Source organism: Ranitomeya variabilis, chromosome 1 (assembly GCF_051348905.1).
Source record: "Ranitomeya variabilis isolate aRanVar5 chromosome 1, aRanVar5.hap1, whole genome shotgun sequence".
NCBI lineage: Eukaryota > Metazoa > Chordata > Amphibia > Anura > Dendrobatidae > Ranitomeya > Ranitomeya variabilis.
In genome coordinates this window covers 1,044,427,624-1,044,441,614 of record NC_135232.1, presented here as the reverse complement: position 1 = coordinate 1,044,441,614, position 13,991 = coordinate 1,044,427,624, and the positions used below count along the sequence as shown (strand labels likewise).

General features: G+C 45.5%; 1 protein-coding gene across 2 annotated transcripts in view; it reads right to left on the bottom strand.

The window, feature by feature from the left end:
- AASDH (aminoadipate-semialdehyde dehydrogenase) overlaps window positions 1-13,991 on the bottom strand; it is a 58,666-nt gene that overhangs the window by 42,487 nt on the left and 2,188 nt on the right. For both annotated transcript variants that reach the window (XM_077279726.1, XM_077279727.1), the window contains exons 2-6: window positions 12,129-12,376; window positions 8,759-8,879; window positions 4,721-5,016; window positions 3,921-4,113; window positions 2,717-2,958 (exon numbers count right to left, since the gene is read on the bottom strand). In XM_077279726.1, the coding sequence (XP_077135841.1) occupies window positions 2,717-2,958; window positions 3,921-4,113; window positions 4,721-5,016; window positions 8,759-8,879; window positions 12,129-12,376 (1,100 nt within the window). The remainder of the gene's footprint in view (window positions 1-2,716; window positions 2,959-3,920; window positions 4,114-4,720; window positions 5,017-8,758; window positions 8,880-12,128; window positions 12,377-13,991) is intronic.

The window sequence follows — 13,991 nt, the reverse complement described above, 5'->3', positions numbered from 1 at the left end:
TTGCCATCTGTTTACTATGGAAGTACCGATAGTAGCCGCTCGATTTCCAATGGAGGCAAAAAAAAAAAAAAAAAAAAGACTAATGGCCACATTAAATTCTCAGCCATTCCATGTTGGCTTTCTTTACGACTTGGATGCCTGCGGAAATACACTGCTCAAACAAAATAATGTTAAGACTTAAACAACAGAATATAACTCCAAGTAAATCAAACTTCTGTGAAATCAAACTGTCCACTTAGGAAGCAACACTGATTGACAATCAATTTCACATGCTGTTGTGCAAATGGAATAGACAACAGATGGAAATTACTGGCAATTATCAGGACACACTCAATAAAGGAGTGATTCTGCAGGTGGGGACCACAGACAACATCTCAGTACCAATGCTTTCTGGCTGATATTTTGGTCACTTTTGAATGTTGGTTGGGCTTTCACACTCGTGGTAGCATGAGAAGGACTCTACAACCCACACAAGTGGCTCAGGTAGTGCAGCTCATCCAGGATGGCACATCAATGCGAGCTGTGGCAAGAAGGTTTGCTGTGTCTGTCAGCGTAGTGTCCAGGGGCTGGAGGCGCAGCCAGGAGACAGGCCAGTACACCAGGAGACGTGGAGGGGCCGTAGGAGGGCAACAACCCAGCAGCAAAATGACCTCCAGCAGGCCACAAATGTGTCTGCACAAACGGTTAGAAACCGACTCCATGAGGATGGTGTGAGTGCCCGACGTCCACAGATGGAGGTTGTGCTCACAGCCCAACACCGTGCAGGACTCTTGGCATTTGCCACAGAACACCAGGATTGGCAAATTCGCCACTGGTGCCCTGTGCTCTTCATAGATGAATGTCTTCAAAAGGAGATTTGTAGTTAAATTTCCGCGCTGCCGCTAAGATGAATTTCAGGAGAGTATAGTTGATTCACAGTGGTTTTATTCAACGCGTTTCAGGGGTCTCATGCCCCCTTCATCAGCGGTATTTCCTGATGAAGGGGGCATGAGACCCCTGAAACGCGTTGAATAAAACCACTGTGAATCAACTATACTCTCCTGAAATTCATCTTAGCGGCAGCGCGGAAATTTAACTACAAATCTCCTTTTGAAGACATTAATTTCTCTGGTCGGTGAAGACCTGTGGATCTGCAGCAGCCGCTATCTACATGCTCTAATCTCATCCTAACCAGGTGAGCAAATTTGGTGTATATTCTCCTCTATGTAACGTGGGTAAGACCCTATTGCGCTTTTTGTCTCCCCATTGTTTTGCAATAGTTACCTTCATAGATGAAAGCAGGTTCACACTGAGCACGTGACAAACGTGACAGAGTCTGGAGATGCTGTGGAGAGCGATCTGCTGCCTGCAACATCCTTCAGCATGACCGGTTTGGCAGTGGGTCAGTAATAGTGTGGGGCGGCATTTCTTTAGAGGGGTGCACAGCCCTCCATGTGCCCGCCAGAGGTAGCCTGACTGCCATTAGGTACCGAGATGAGATCCTCAGACCCCTTGTGAGACCATATGCTGGTGCGGTTGGCCCTGGGTTCCTCCTAATGCAGGACAATGCCAGACCTCATGTGGCTGGAGTGTGTCAGCAGTTCCTGCAAGATGAAGGCATTGAAGCCATGGACTGGCCCGCCTGTTCCCCAGACCTGAATCCAATTGAACACATCTGGGACATCATGTCTCGCACCATCCACCAACGTCACGTTGCACCACAGACTGTGCAGGAGTGAAGGGATGCTTTAGTCTTGGTCTGGGAGGAGATCCCTCAGGAGACCATCCGCCGCCTCATCAGGAGCATGCCCAGGCGTTGAAGGGAGGTCATACAGGCACGTGGAGGCCACACACACTACTGAGCATCATTTACTTGTCTTGGGGCATTTCCACTGAGGTTGGATCAGCCTGTAATTTGATTTTCCACTTTGATTTTGAGCATCATACCAACTCCATACCTCCGTGGAATATTGTGATTTACGTTGAAAATTTTTATGTTTTATTCTTCTCAACACATTCCACTATGTAATGAATAAAGATTTGCAACTGAAATATTTCATTCAGTGATATCTAGGATGTGGGATTTTAGTGTTCCCTTTATATTTTTGAGCAGTGTACAATGGGATTGGCACAGGAAAATGTACAAATTGGTGGAGTAGAGTTTAGTGATGAGCGAGTGTACTCGTTGCTGGGGTTTTCCAGAGCACGCTCGGGTGGTCTCCGAGTATTTATGACTGCTCAAAGATTTAGTTGTCATCGCCTCAGCTGAATGATTTACAGCTACTAGCCAGGCTGAGTACATGTGGGGGTTGCCTGGTTGCTAGGGAATCCCAACATGTAATCAAGCTGGCTAGCAGCTGTAAATCATTCAGCTGCCGCGATGAAAACTAAATCTCCGAGCAGTCATAAATACTTGGAGGTCACCCACGGGACGGGAAAACCCGAGCAACGAGTACACTCGCTCATCACTAGTAGAGTTGAATTATCATCTCAGGGTGCGGTTTTATAGTGGATGCTGTTGGTATGGGGGTATCAAAGACCTCCTGTAAGTCGTATATAATAGAGCAGAAATATAAAAGCCTGGTCCGTATCAATCACCATCTAACAGTAGATCCTACTCATGCCAGACAAGTGACCTACACCAATGTCATATGCTCAGCCTTCTCTTCCAACATGACCTAAACATTCATACCCAAAGTACAAGAAGCCTCGCATTTATTAGAGGAGTGTACCGTACCCTGGTGTAGAGTTTAGCATGGTCTCTGAGACTTCATAATAAGTTGCCCAACTTGATACTTCGGTGACGCCATAAAGATTGAAGATACGAGTCTTGTTCTCAGGTTGTCTCCAGCTTTTTAAAACACTTATTGGTGGAAACTGTTCTCCTCCTAGTGCCAAAATTCTAAGGGAGGTTTCCCTGGACAGCACAGAGGAACGAACTGAATGCGAACCAAATCTTCTCAAAAATGTGGGCGTCACCTAAATATACAAAAGAATTACAAACCGTATGGTACCACAAATAAGCATGTCTGAGGCACACATTAGGAATAAGGGAGTGTCAGAGTCAAAATACACCTGAGAGATCCACTCTATGTAAAATCCACAGAACCAACTCAAGACTGCGCTCCTCAGGAAGTTTCATGTAGAAGTTCTTGAATCCTCCCTATAATGACAGCAGTAACGTTTCGATCTGTATGGTGTAGCTGAAGCTTGATAAAGATCATAAAGGTCGAAACGCTTCTGTCATTATATAGAGGAATACAGAACTTATGTATGAAACTTCCAAAGGAGTGCGGTCTTCAATTAATGACAACCCTTCGAGACATATGCTGAGGTCTGGGTCCATTGCTGAATAATGGGAAGAGTTACTGACAGCAGCTTTTAACTGTCTACTGTGAGAAATGCACATATCCAAATCAGCATTTGTGGAGACATGAAAATAACAAGTATTTAGCCAACAGCTATCCAATTTGTATGGCCAGAATGGAGGAGTCCCTGGATTTTAATGGGGTTCTTAAGGTGGTCACAGAAGTGAGATCTGAACTGACTAAAGACAGATATGACTCCATTTTTGGCTGCTCAACAGAGCCCTGCAGCAAGTCCGCAGCCGCTTCACTCTGGCCTCCTTCGGATGGTATGTGACATCCAGTGTAGGTTGGAGGGCAGCCGCAGCGCTCACTTCTTCTGGGTGTCAGTTTTGTCCAAAATAAGAGAGAGTGAAGCAACCGCTGACTGGCTGCAGGGCTTGTGTGACCTACGCCCAGAAGACAAGGTGTTGACAGCACCAGCACAGAGGGGTGCGGTATTTTACATGGGGGGAATATGGGGATTCAGAAGAAGTTGCCCAAGTAGTGGACAAACCTTTAAAAAAAAAGGGGGGTTCCAAAAATTATATGTGGATTTACTTAGGATTTTGCTTTTGAAAACATCTGGGCACCTACCTGCAGCACAGTCACTTTATGCTGGTGAAACAACAGCTCGCACAACCTCTGAGGCATCATTTTAAGGGGGTCTGGCAAAATGAGCAGACAGGCCCCAGAAGATAGGGCCACGAACATCTCAATGACAGAAGGGTCGAAGGTCAGAGGTGACGACAGTAACACAATGTCATCTGGAGAGACATTAAAGATGGATCTGGAAAAACACATCAATACATCAGTCAGAACACTTGTGCAATGTCCAAAATTTGGTAAAAAAATAAAAAAATAGAAAAGGACGATTAAAGCAATGAGAGAACCCATGGCCGGAGGTTTATATTCCGCTGCTAACACACTGCCAAGAAGAGACAATCTAGTTGCTAAGAAACTCGCCCCCAGATATTTGGCTTCAGATGTAGAAAACCTCATCCGAGTACATCACGACGAGAAGATTAAATGTTCCTTTCCAATGAGCCTGGCAGGCACGGCTGACAATCCATCTATCACCGTTTGTTCATGGAGCACGAGAAAATATCCTAAAAGAGCGAATATCTACCTGTAAACCATGACTGAACTCTACAAATATTACTGCTCCAAGTAAGAAAAGGATTCAGAACCTTTCCCCACCTATTCCTGGCAAGTCAGTAACAAGCAGTACTGAAAATGACCCACAAAACAGGGACGACCTCATTCCTGGTGGGGTCATTCCTGGTGGACAGTCATGTTGCCAAATAGCTGCTCCACCTCACCAATAATCTTTACTAACCCAAAAGTTCTGGCTATACTAGAACAAAACTGCAATTTCTCCCTAATGCCGTCTTTACCTGAGATGAAGAATATTCGGCACGATGCAGCAATGTGGAATGCTGACTATTTTTGGGGTGCCTGTTGTCCCAGAAGTGTGAAGAACGTAAGCCAGACATTTTCTGTCCCGAATGTCAATGTACTCCTCATTCTGAGAGCTCTCAATAGAGCCTCCGCCACCAGGAACGTGCTCCGCTTCATTTCTGGCTCCTGTGTCAACTCTTCTATCACTTTTAACAGCCTCAAAAAGGGTGACGTGAAGATGGCGCACCACGGAGGAATCCTTTATGATCCAGCCAGGTGACAGCTTGAACCCCTTGGATAGGAGAGATCCCAAGAAATAGCTGAGGAACTTAAGGTACCTTCACACGAAACGACATTATAACGATATCGCTAGCAATCCGTGACGTTGCAGCGTCCTCGCTAGCGATATCGTTTCGTTTGACACGCAGCAGCGATCAGGATCCTGCTGTGATGTCGCTGGTCGCTGAATAAAGTCCAGAACTTTATTTGGTCGTCCGATCGCTGTGTATCGTTGTGTTTGAAAGCAAAAGCAACGATACCAGCGATGTTTTACACTGGTAACCAGGGTAAACATCGGGTTACTAAGCGCAGGGCCGCGCTTAGTTACCCGATGTTTACCCTGGTTACTAGCGTAAAATGTAAAAAAAACAAACAGCACATACTCACATTGCGTCCCCTGCAGTCTGCTTCCCACACTGACTCAGCGCCGCAAAGTGAAAGTGAAAGCAGCACAGCGGTGACGTCACCGCTCTGCTCTCGCTGTACGGCGCTCAGTCAGTCAGGAAGTGGACGCAGGGGGACGTGAATGTAAGTATGTGCTGTTTGTTTTTTTTAGATTTTACGCTGGTAACCAGGGTAAACATCGGGTTACTAAGCGCGGCCCTGCGCTTAGTTACCCGATGTTTACCCTGGTTACCAGGGGACCTCGGCATAGTTGATCGCTGGAGAGCGGTCTGTGTGACAGCTCTCCAGCGACCAAACAGCGACGCTGCAGCGATCGACATCGTTGTCGCTATCGCTGCAGCGTCGCTTCGTGTGAAGGTACCTTTAGAGCACCCACATGAGACAGGATAAGAGGGAGCAGCTGGTTTTGTAGGTGCTACTGACACTACGGGGGTCCCAGAATCACAGCCGGGGTACAAGCACTGCTTCGGATTACCAGATGTGCTGATTGGCAGGGTAGTTTGGAGACAATACTTTATTACAAAGCAGATTCTCCAAGAGGCATGTCCTATAGGGCTTAACTAACAGCTTGATACACATTAGATAATAGTCAGCCAAACCATAGATTTCCACGGGATCGACAACCATCTAATGTGTATGGGACCTGCGGGCAGAGGACATTGGGGAAGTGTTCAGCATCGGCTGATCCTTAGTTTGGTGCAGAGATAAGTCAATGCCGGGAAATCTGTATCACAGAGAACACAAGAACAGTGTGCGGTGAAGTTGGGAGAGATAGTGGTCAGCTGAACAATCTAAAGTGCATGTGGTCCTTTAGAATAATGTATATTGCTTTAAAGGGGTATTCCCACCTGCAAGATCCTATCCCCAGATGTAGCAGGTATAACATTAATAATATTAGCAAATACCTCCAATTAAAAATGTAGTACAGTTCTTTAGATCCACTATGTTGCTTACCCCATGTGCAGGGCATTGCTTAGGTATCGATGGTTACGACCATAGAGTTCTTAGTGGTCATAACTAGAGATGAGCGAATATGTTCGGAAAACGATCGCCAAATCTGAATTTGCCATATTTGTACCATATTCGTGTTGAATTTATTTTTGACGATCAGTTAAGATCATATTCTCTCATCTCTAGTCCCATTGACTCCAATGACGTTGGGCTATGTTCAGTGAATATTGCAAATACAGCAATCGTAATCCGATCTGAATAGTGAAGATTTGCTGATCTCTAGTCCTAACCATGAATACATGAGCTACTGCAAAGCCCTGTACATGGGGTAAGCGACATAGCGAATCTGAAGAACTATTCTACATTTCTAATTGGAGGCATTTGCTAATATTATTATTACGCCTATTATATATTGGGATAGGATTTAGGAGCTAGGAATACACCTTTAACTGCAAATTTTGATGCATTTTTCCTACCAATACTTTCTCAGTAAAAAAAAAAAAATAATCAAAAAAATATATAAAAATAGGTTTAAAATATGCAAAATAAAATAAAATAATAATAATCTGTATTTTGCTCTAAAAAGAGCCACAGCTTAAGTGAATGGCAGGTCTCCTACACTTCTCATTTGGTCTGGACAGGCACTGGCTTCTGCAGGGACCATGCTGCTCTCATTGCAGTTTTTGATGCCTTCTTGGTCCTGTATTTAGCTGAAAATAAAAAGTGGAACAAAAACTGTACGTGCGATTCCAGCCTTAGGCCGGGGTCACACTCGCAAATTCAATGTGAGAAACTCGGGCGAGTCTCTCGCATCAATACCCGGCACTGCCGCCGGCACTCGGGACTGGAGTCTGAGGATACATGTATTTCTATGCAGCTGAACGCTCCGGTCCCGAGTGCCGGCGGCAGTGCTGAGTGTTGATGCGTGAGTTTCTCGCATCGAACTCATAAGTGTGACCCCGGCCGTCAGGTAAGAACAGACGCATGTTATGTCACCTTGTAGATGCCACTTCACAGAATACAAATGAGCGTCCATAAGGTGAAACTCACCCTGGGTCATTTATAACAACGGCTTTTACTCTCTCGCGCTGCATTTACTCTGAATCTCACAGGCTGCAATGTTGTGTGACTGTCGCCGATCTGATCCTCACCTTCTCTGCTGTGCCAGTCTAGCTTCAGGCTCAGAAGCTGAAAGTTCAGTCATTCCACCCAGATGTCATTCATACAGTGTCAAAAACGAAAAGACTTTTCATTTGCTTGCCCGGCCATATGGCACAACGCTGGGCTATTTCACGCCTATAAGAATGGGGCAGCAATGAGCATGATCGACCTCCGCTTATTCACACGGCGCTCTTCAGAACTCTTGGGATCGGCGTTAGTGCCACCGGCTGGACTCCCAACAATCGGCAAATTAAGAGAACTAAGAATACCCTTTTTTTTTTTTTTTTTTTTTAAAAAGAAGGAGGCACCTCCCTATTCTATGTGCTGTGCCTGGTACAGCAACTTGTCAGCTTTAAAGGGGTTATACTGCATTAATCTATGACCACTGGTGAGGAGTGAATATGCTCGGATTAGGTGTTATCTGAGCATGCATGAGTGCTAACCGAGTGTTCAGCGTGCTCAAAAAATATGTTCCAGTCGCTACGGCTGCGTGTCTGATGGCTGTAGGACAGTCACAACTCATGCAGGGATTTCCTAACAAAAAGGCAATCCCTGTAAGGGTTGCAGCTGTCGAATATAGTATTCGAGTGCGCCGAAGATACTCTGCAAGCACACGAGCGAGCATGCTTAGATAACATCTTATCCGAGCACATTCACTAATCAGTAATGGCCAGGTCTTCTGCCGCCCTCCTTACTTCATATTTCATTAAGACGCGCATGTGACCTCTGAAGCCAGATACTGTGATTGCCTGCAGAGGTCACTTCTCTGTCCATCCAGAAAATGACGTACACAGACCACCTGAATATCTCCTGTGACTGCTACAGCTAATCACTGACCACAGACGGCACATCTCCGACCAGACTGAATAGGAAATACAGAGATCTGCATGGGACCTGCCACTCACGAGAGAGGTGCTCTTTCTGGGACAAAATAAAGAACTTTTTTTTGCACCACTTTTATTTTCTTTTTTGTCCACTGATAAAATATTGGATAAATGGGGAAAAAAAAACAGTTTTGTAAACTCTAGCGCTGCCATCAGAATATTGCAATCTCAGCATAGAAAAAAGTTCTAAAGTTTTGAATGTTTAGTTTACACCAAGTCGTTTAGCTTCTGTTTGATTTTTGGGTAGATCTCCCAGAGGAACATGGAGCAGAAGTTTGTAATCAGCTGTGGAGATAATGGGCAGGACGTCACTGCGGATTAAGTATGGCAACGTTTCTTATTTAGCTTGCTCACCTCCACTTTGTCCTCCTCCACAAGGATGTACCGTATCTTACACCGCTGGATTAATGAAGATGTGAAGGACGACGGTGCTCCGGGATCTAGTGGAGAATATGCAGCCGGCACTCGGAGGATCCTGAGCAGGACAACAAATTGGGAGCTGTCACTCTCCTATACTCCGGGTCCTTATACATTTGGAAGTTGAATTCACATTCCAGCGGGTACTGTTATTTTTTTATTTCATTATCCATTAAATATGAGTAACGTGTGCACCTGCCTTACAATACTTAGCGGTCGCTATCTTCTGCCGTTTCCAGCGCTGCTGCAGTCATGTTCTCCATCAATTGACCGAATATCTTACTCGCTGGCTCACGCCATGGACCGTTACTTCCTTAATGTGAGTCCATGACAGGTTTGCTCTAGCCTCAGACTTAGGCCTCATTCAGACATTGGCGTTTTGTCATGCTCCAAGGCTCATCAGTGTTTGGTCAGGTTTTACAATCAATGTATGGAAAAAAAATTAAATAAAAATTACAAAAACGTCTCTTATCCTGCTTTGTAATGCTAATAATGGACCCAGATTCTTGTATTGGCACTTATGTGTGCTGTCGGTAAAAATCAGACATGTCTCTGTGATTTTTGTACGGACACACAGTCTGCGAAAAAAAACAGATATGCGAAGAGCTCCATAGACTTTAATGGGCATGTATTCTATCAGAGAATATGTATGTGCAACATGAATGTTGGGACGAGGCCTAATACTGAGAAAGTGACTTACAGTCCATATAGGAACGTGAGCCGGCTGGTCACAGAGCACCGGGGCAGTGATGGAAACGGCAGAGGACAGCAACCAGTAGGTATTTTACTGCACTGAACACACATTACTGATAAGTAAAGGATGATGGAAAGAAAATATATATAAAACAAATAATTCTGCCGTGATACTTTACATACACTACTCAAAGTGTTAGGGATATTTGGCTTTCAGGATGGACCTAAAATGCCCTCTAACTTTTTCAGGAGAATTAATGTGACCCTCTCTAAACTTGGGAATGCACACGTCCACCTGTTCTAGGTTTCAGTACTTTTTGCACAACTTGCTGTTCCCTAATAAGGAGGTTAATGGCAAAATTCACAACCGGTGTTTGAGCCATGAATTGGCCAATAAATTTGAGGGTTCAATAAGAATTGGTATTTAGTCAGTTGTCCACATCACACTGGTCACATTTTGACATCATGAGATCAAGACGACACCTAACAATTGATCAGCAGAATGTCGCCATTGTGAGGCTCCAAGTCAGATGTTCTCAGACAGAAGCGGTCACTGAAATAAGAGAGACACGGTGTCATCGGCAGATTGCAACAGAGATAACAAGAGACTGGAAGAGTCACAGAAAGGCAGAGAATTGGACGTCCCTTGGCCACATCCCATGCTGATGACCGCTTCACTGTGAACAATGCCCTTCGGAACCGGACGATAAATGTCACACAACTCCAGGCACTTAAGGGAGGCGAGAGGCGCCCCAGTGTCATGTCAGACCAGTCAAAACCATACACATCAGGGGTCTGTGTGCATGACAACCTGTAAAGGCCCCGTCACACACAGCGACGCTACAGCGATACAGACAACGATGCTGATCGCTGCAGCGTCGTTGTTTTGTCGCTGTGTGGTCGCTGGGGAGCTATCACACAGACAGCTCTCCAGCGACCAACGATGCCGAGGTCCCCAGGTAACAAGGGTAAACATCGGGTTACTAAGCGCAGGGCCGCGCTTAGTAACCCGATGTTTACCCTGGTTACCAGCGTAAAAGTAAAAAAAAAAAAAAACGTACATACTCACATTCCGGTGTCCTTCAGGTCCCTTGCCGTCTGCTTCCCACTCTGACTGAGTGCCGCCGTAAAGTGAAAGCAGATCACAGCGGTGACGTCACTGCTGTGCTCTGCTCTTACTTTCCGGCCGGCAGTCAGTCAGAGCGGGAAGCAGACTGCAAGGGACCTGACGGACACCAGAATGTGAGTATGTACTGTTTTTTTTTTTTACGCTGGTAACCAGGGTAAACATCGGGTTACTAAGCGCGGCCCTGCGCTTAGTAACCCGATGTTTACCCTGGTTACCAGTGAAGACATCGCTGAATCCGTGTCACACACACCGATTCAGCGATGTCAGCGGGACCTCAACGACCAAAAAAAGGTCCAGGCCATTCCGACACGACCAGCGATCTCACAGCAGGGGCCGGGTCGCTGGTACGTGTCAAACATAGCGAGATCGCTACTGAGGTCGCTGTTGCGTCACAAAACTTGTGACTCAGCAGCGATCTCGCTAGCGATCTCGCTATGTGAGACGGGGCATTAAGGTACATGACCACACCACCCAAGTCAGAGAGCATCTATGCTGGGCGAGTGACAATAGCCTCAGTGCCGTCCCGCAGTGATGAGCTCAAAACAAGCAGGGACTGCCTGACAAATACGGGCAACCCCAGCATGTTTTGTGGTTATCCAACATGCAGCCGCGGGGACTAGAACATGTCTCTGAAGCCCCCGTGATACTCGGTGCATACCCCAGCACCCCAGATTGGAGTAACGAGTATCTGCAATCATCAGCACTGTTCACTGATGAAAGTAAATTCATGCTCAGCAGAAAAGATGGCTGCCAACGATGAAGAGACATCAAGGAGGCGCAGTTGTCAGCAGATAATCCTTTGGCGGAGTTACAGTGTAGGCAGGTGTCTAAGCGATACAGAACTGCCCAGCACTTTGTGAATGGTGCAGTGACAAGCCTCGACTACATGAATAACATAACTGATCCAAACATTGTGCCTCTGCACGAACAACACAGGCCTAATTCCATCATCATGGATGATAATGCTCCAGATCATCGAGGTCACATCATTTAGAAACAACTGCAGGAGACAGGGTTACCTCAAATGGAGTGGTGTGCACGTTCTCCAGACCTGAATCCCAAAGAGAACCTATGGGATCAGCAGAGTCCCCGTGTAGAGGCTCATACCACTGTACCCCAGAACCTCAGTGACCTGAAGGCCGCCCTTCAAGAATAGTGGGAAGCCATGCCTCAACACACACAGTAACTCGTGAAGGGCACGAGATGTCGTTGTCAAGCTGCAATTGATGCTCAAGGCCACATGACACGTTACTGAGACATTGACATTTTTTTTGGGGGGGGGGGGTATACCACCACTGTTGATGGCTTTTGTTTCAATAAATTGTTTGAGATGAGAAGTCACCATTACATTCCTCTACTTAATGCCTGACTTTCATGATAAAATATCACTGTAACGGGAACTTCTTACATTTTTCATAAATTCCACCAGAAAGCCAAAAGTCCCTAACTATTTGTGAGCAGTGTAGATGTGTAGTCATTACTTACCCCAGGATCCAGGATGGCATATGGATTCCTTGATGGCAGTAGAGGCCAATAGTTTGATTTTCCAGATCACATGTTTGGGATTTTAGGAAGAGTGTCAGCTCTTCAGCCCTCTGGAGAACGTCGAGGTATGTGACGTAAACTGGAGTCTTGTCATATGGCTGAAAACACACTGCCCTCCTGTCTGTATATGAGGCTGCGGCCTGGGCTACCAGGTCATGCAGCGTATCCGCCATCGGGAGGTCAGCGACCTGGAACATAAGAGGGAAGACAAATATTAGGGACTGGTGGTTATAGGACACTATACGCTCCTGTGAGGCTGCTGTAATAGGCACAAGGGGAAAATGATGGAAGTCAGTACCACATTTGCAGCTTTTTATTGTCTAGATTTTGATGTTTTTCATTTTTGCTTTATTCTTTTAATTTAAGTCTTTTTTTTAAATCTATTTTATGTGTTTGCCTTTTTTTAATGTTCTACATGTGGACAGGGTTTGGGGTTTCCAGCTGATTCAAGAATTTGGACTTTTGAAAAGATTCAGCTGTAATTCAGTCCTTCGCTGTACGGTGATTTTCTTTATACCTGAAGTTTTAATGCTAATTTTATTACATTTCAGCAAAACATGCAACTTTTTGAGCTTAAATTAAAAAATAGAAATCATGAAAAAAGGTAAAAGGCAAAAATAAAGAGCATTTTGATTTGGGGCACATTAATGATCCAGATGCACCAATTTGAGGAATTTGGTCAAAAAAATCTAATATATAAAGCTGAATGTGTGCATGTGTGTATGTCCGGGAATGGCATCTGAACCGTCGCAGCTACAGCCACAAAATTTTGCACAGTCACACGTCTGGACCCCGAGAGCGTCATAGGCTATGTTGTGGGGTGAAATTTTAACCCCGCGCTTTCCAATTCACCAAACAATTTTGCCCCTATCTACATAATGGGGAAAAAATGCAGCTGCCAGATGTGAACAAGGGGGACTTAAAGAATGAGAGCGATGGCGCCAAAGAGTATATACTGTACAGTTGCTAAGGTGGGGCCCCGACATGGGATAATCACCACACCACCACGGGGATATGAACACACACACAAAATGCGCCACACACTACCACGTGCTCGAACACATATACCACCCTCAGCGCACATTTCACCACACATACACCAACCTCGCCACATAAAAGTCGAAACACAAAAGTCGCCGCTCAAAACTCGCCACGCGCAAAACTCGCTACATGCAAAACTCCCCACACGTGCAAAACTCACCTCATGGAAAACTCGCCACATGCAAAACTTGCACACGCGGAAAAATTGCCACATGCACAAAAGTTGCAACACATGCAAAAGTTGCCTCACACAAAACTTGCACATACTCAAAAGGCACCACACATAAAACTCGCCACGCGCAAAACTCGCCACACGCAAAACTTGCTGCACACAACTTGCTACACTAACCTGTCACATGCAACTCGACACACAAAAAGTTGCTGCACGCATGTCGCCACACAAAACTCATCTCACAAAAGTCGCTACATGCATGTCGCCACACGCAACTCAACACACACAACTTGACACACGAAACTCGCCCTAAAACACACACAAGTCTGGTATTATCCTTCAAAAATAAAAATCTGATTAATAAGCTGACAAACTACAAGAGCAACAAATGTACCATACAGGAATCCGGCAGCTGTCAGTCACATGACCAGTCTATTATGTGTATGTGTGAGCTAATATATACTGCCAGGGGGTGGGCTTACTGTTGGCTGGGGATTTATCAGGCTGCCAATTTAGCTTACAAATACTGAGGTAAAAATACTGACCAAACGACGTGTGAACGAGGTCTAATACAGGAGGAGATGACATAC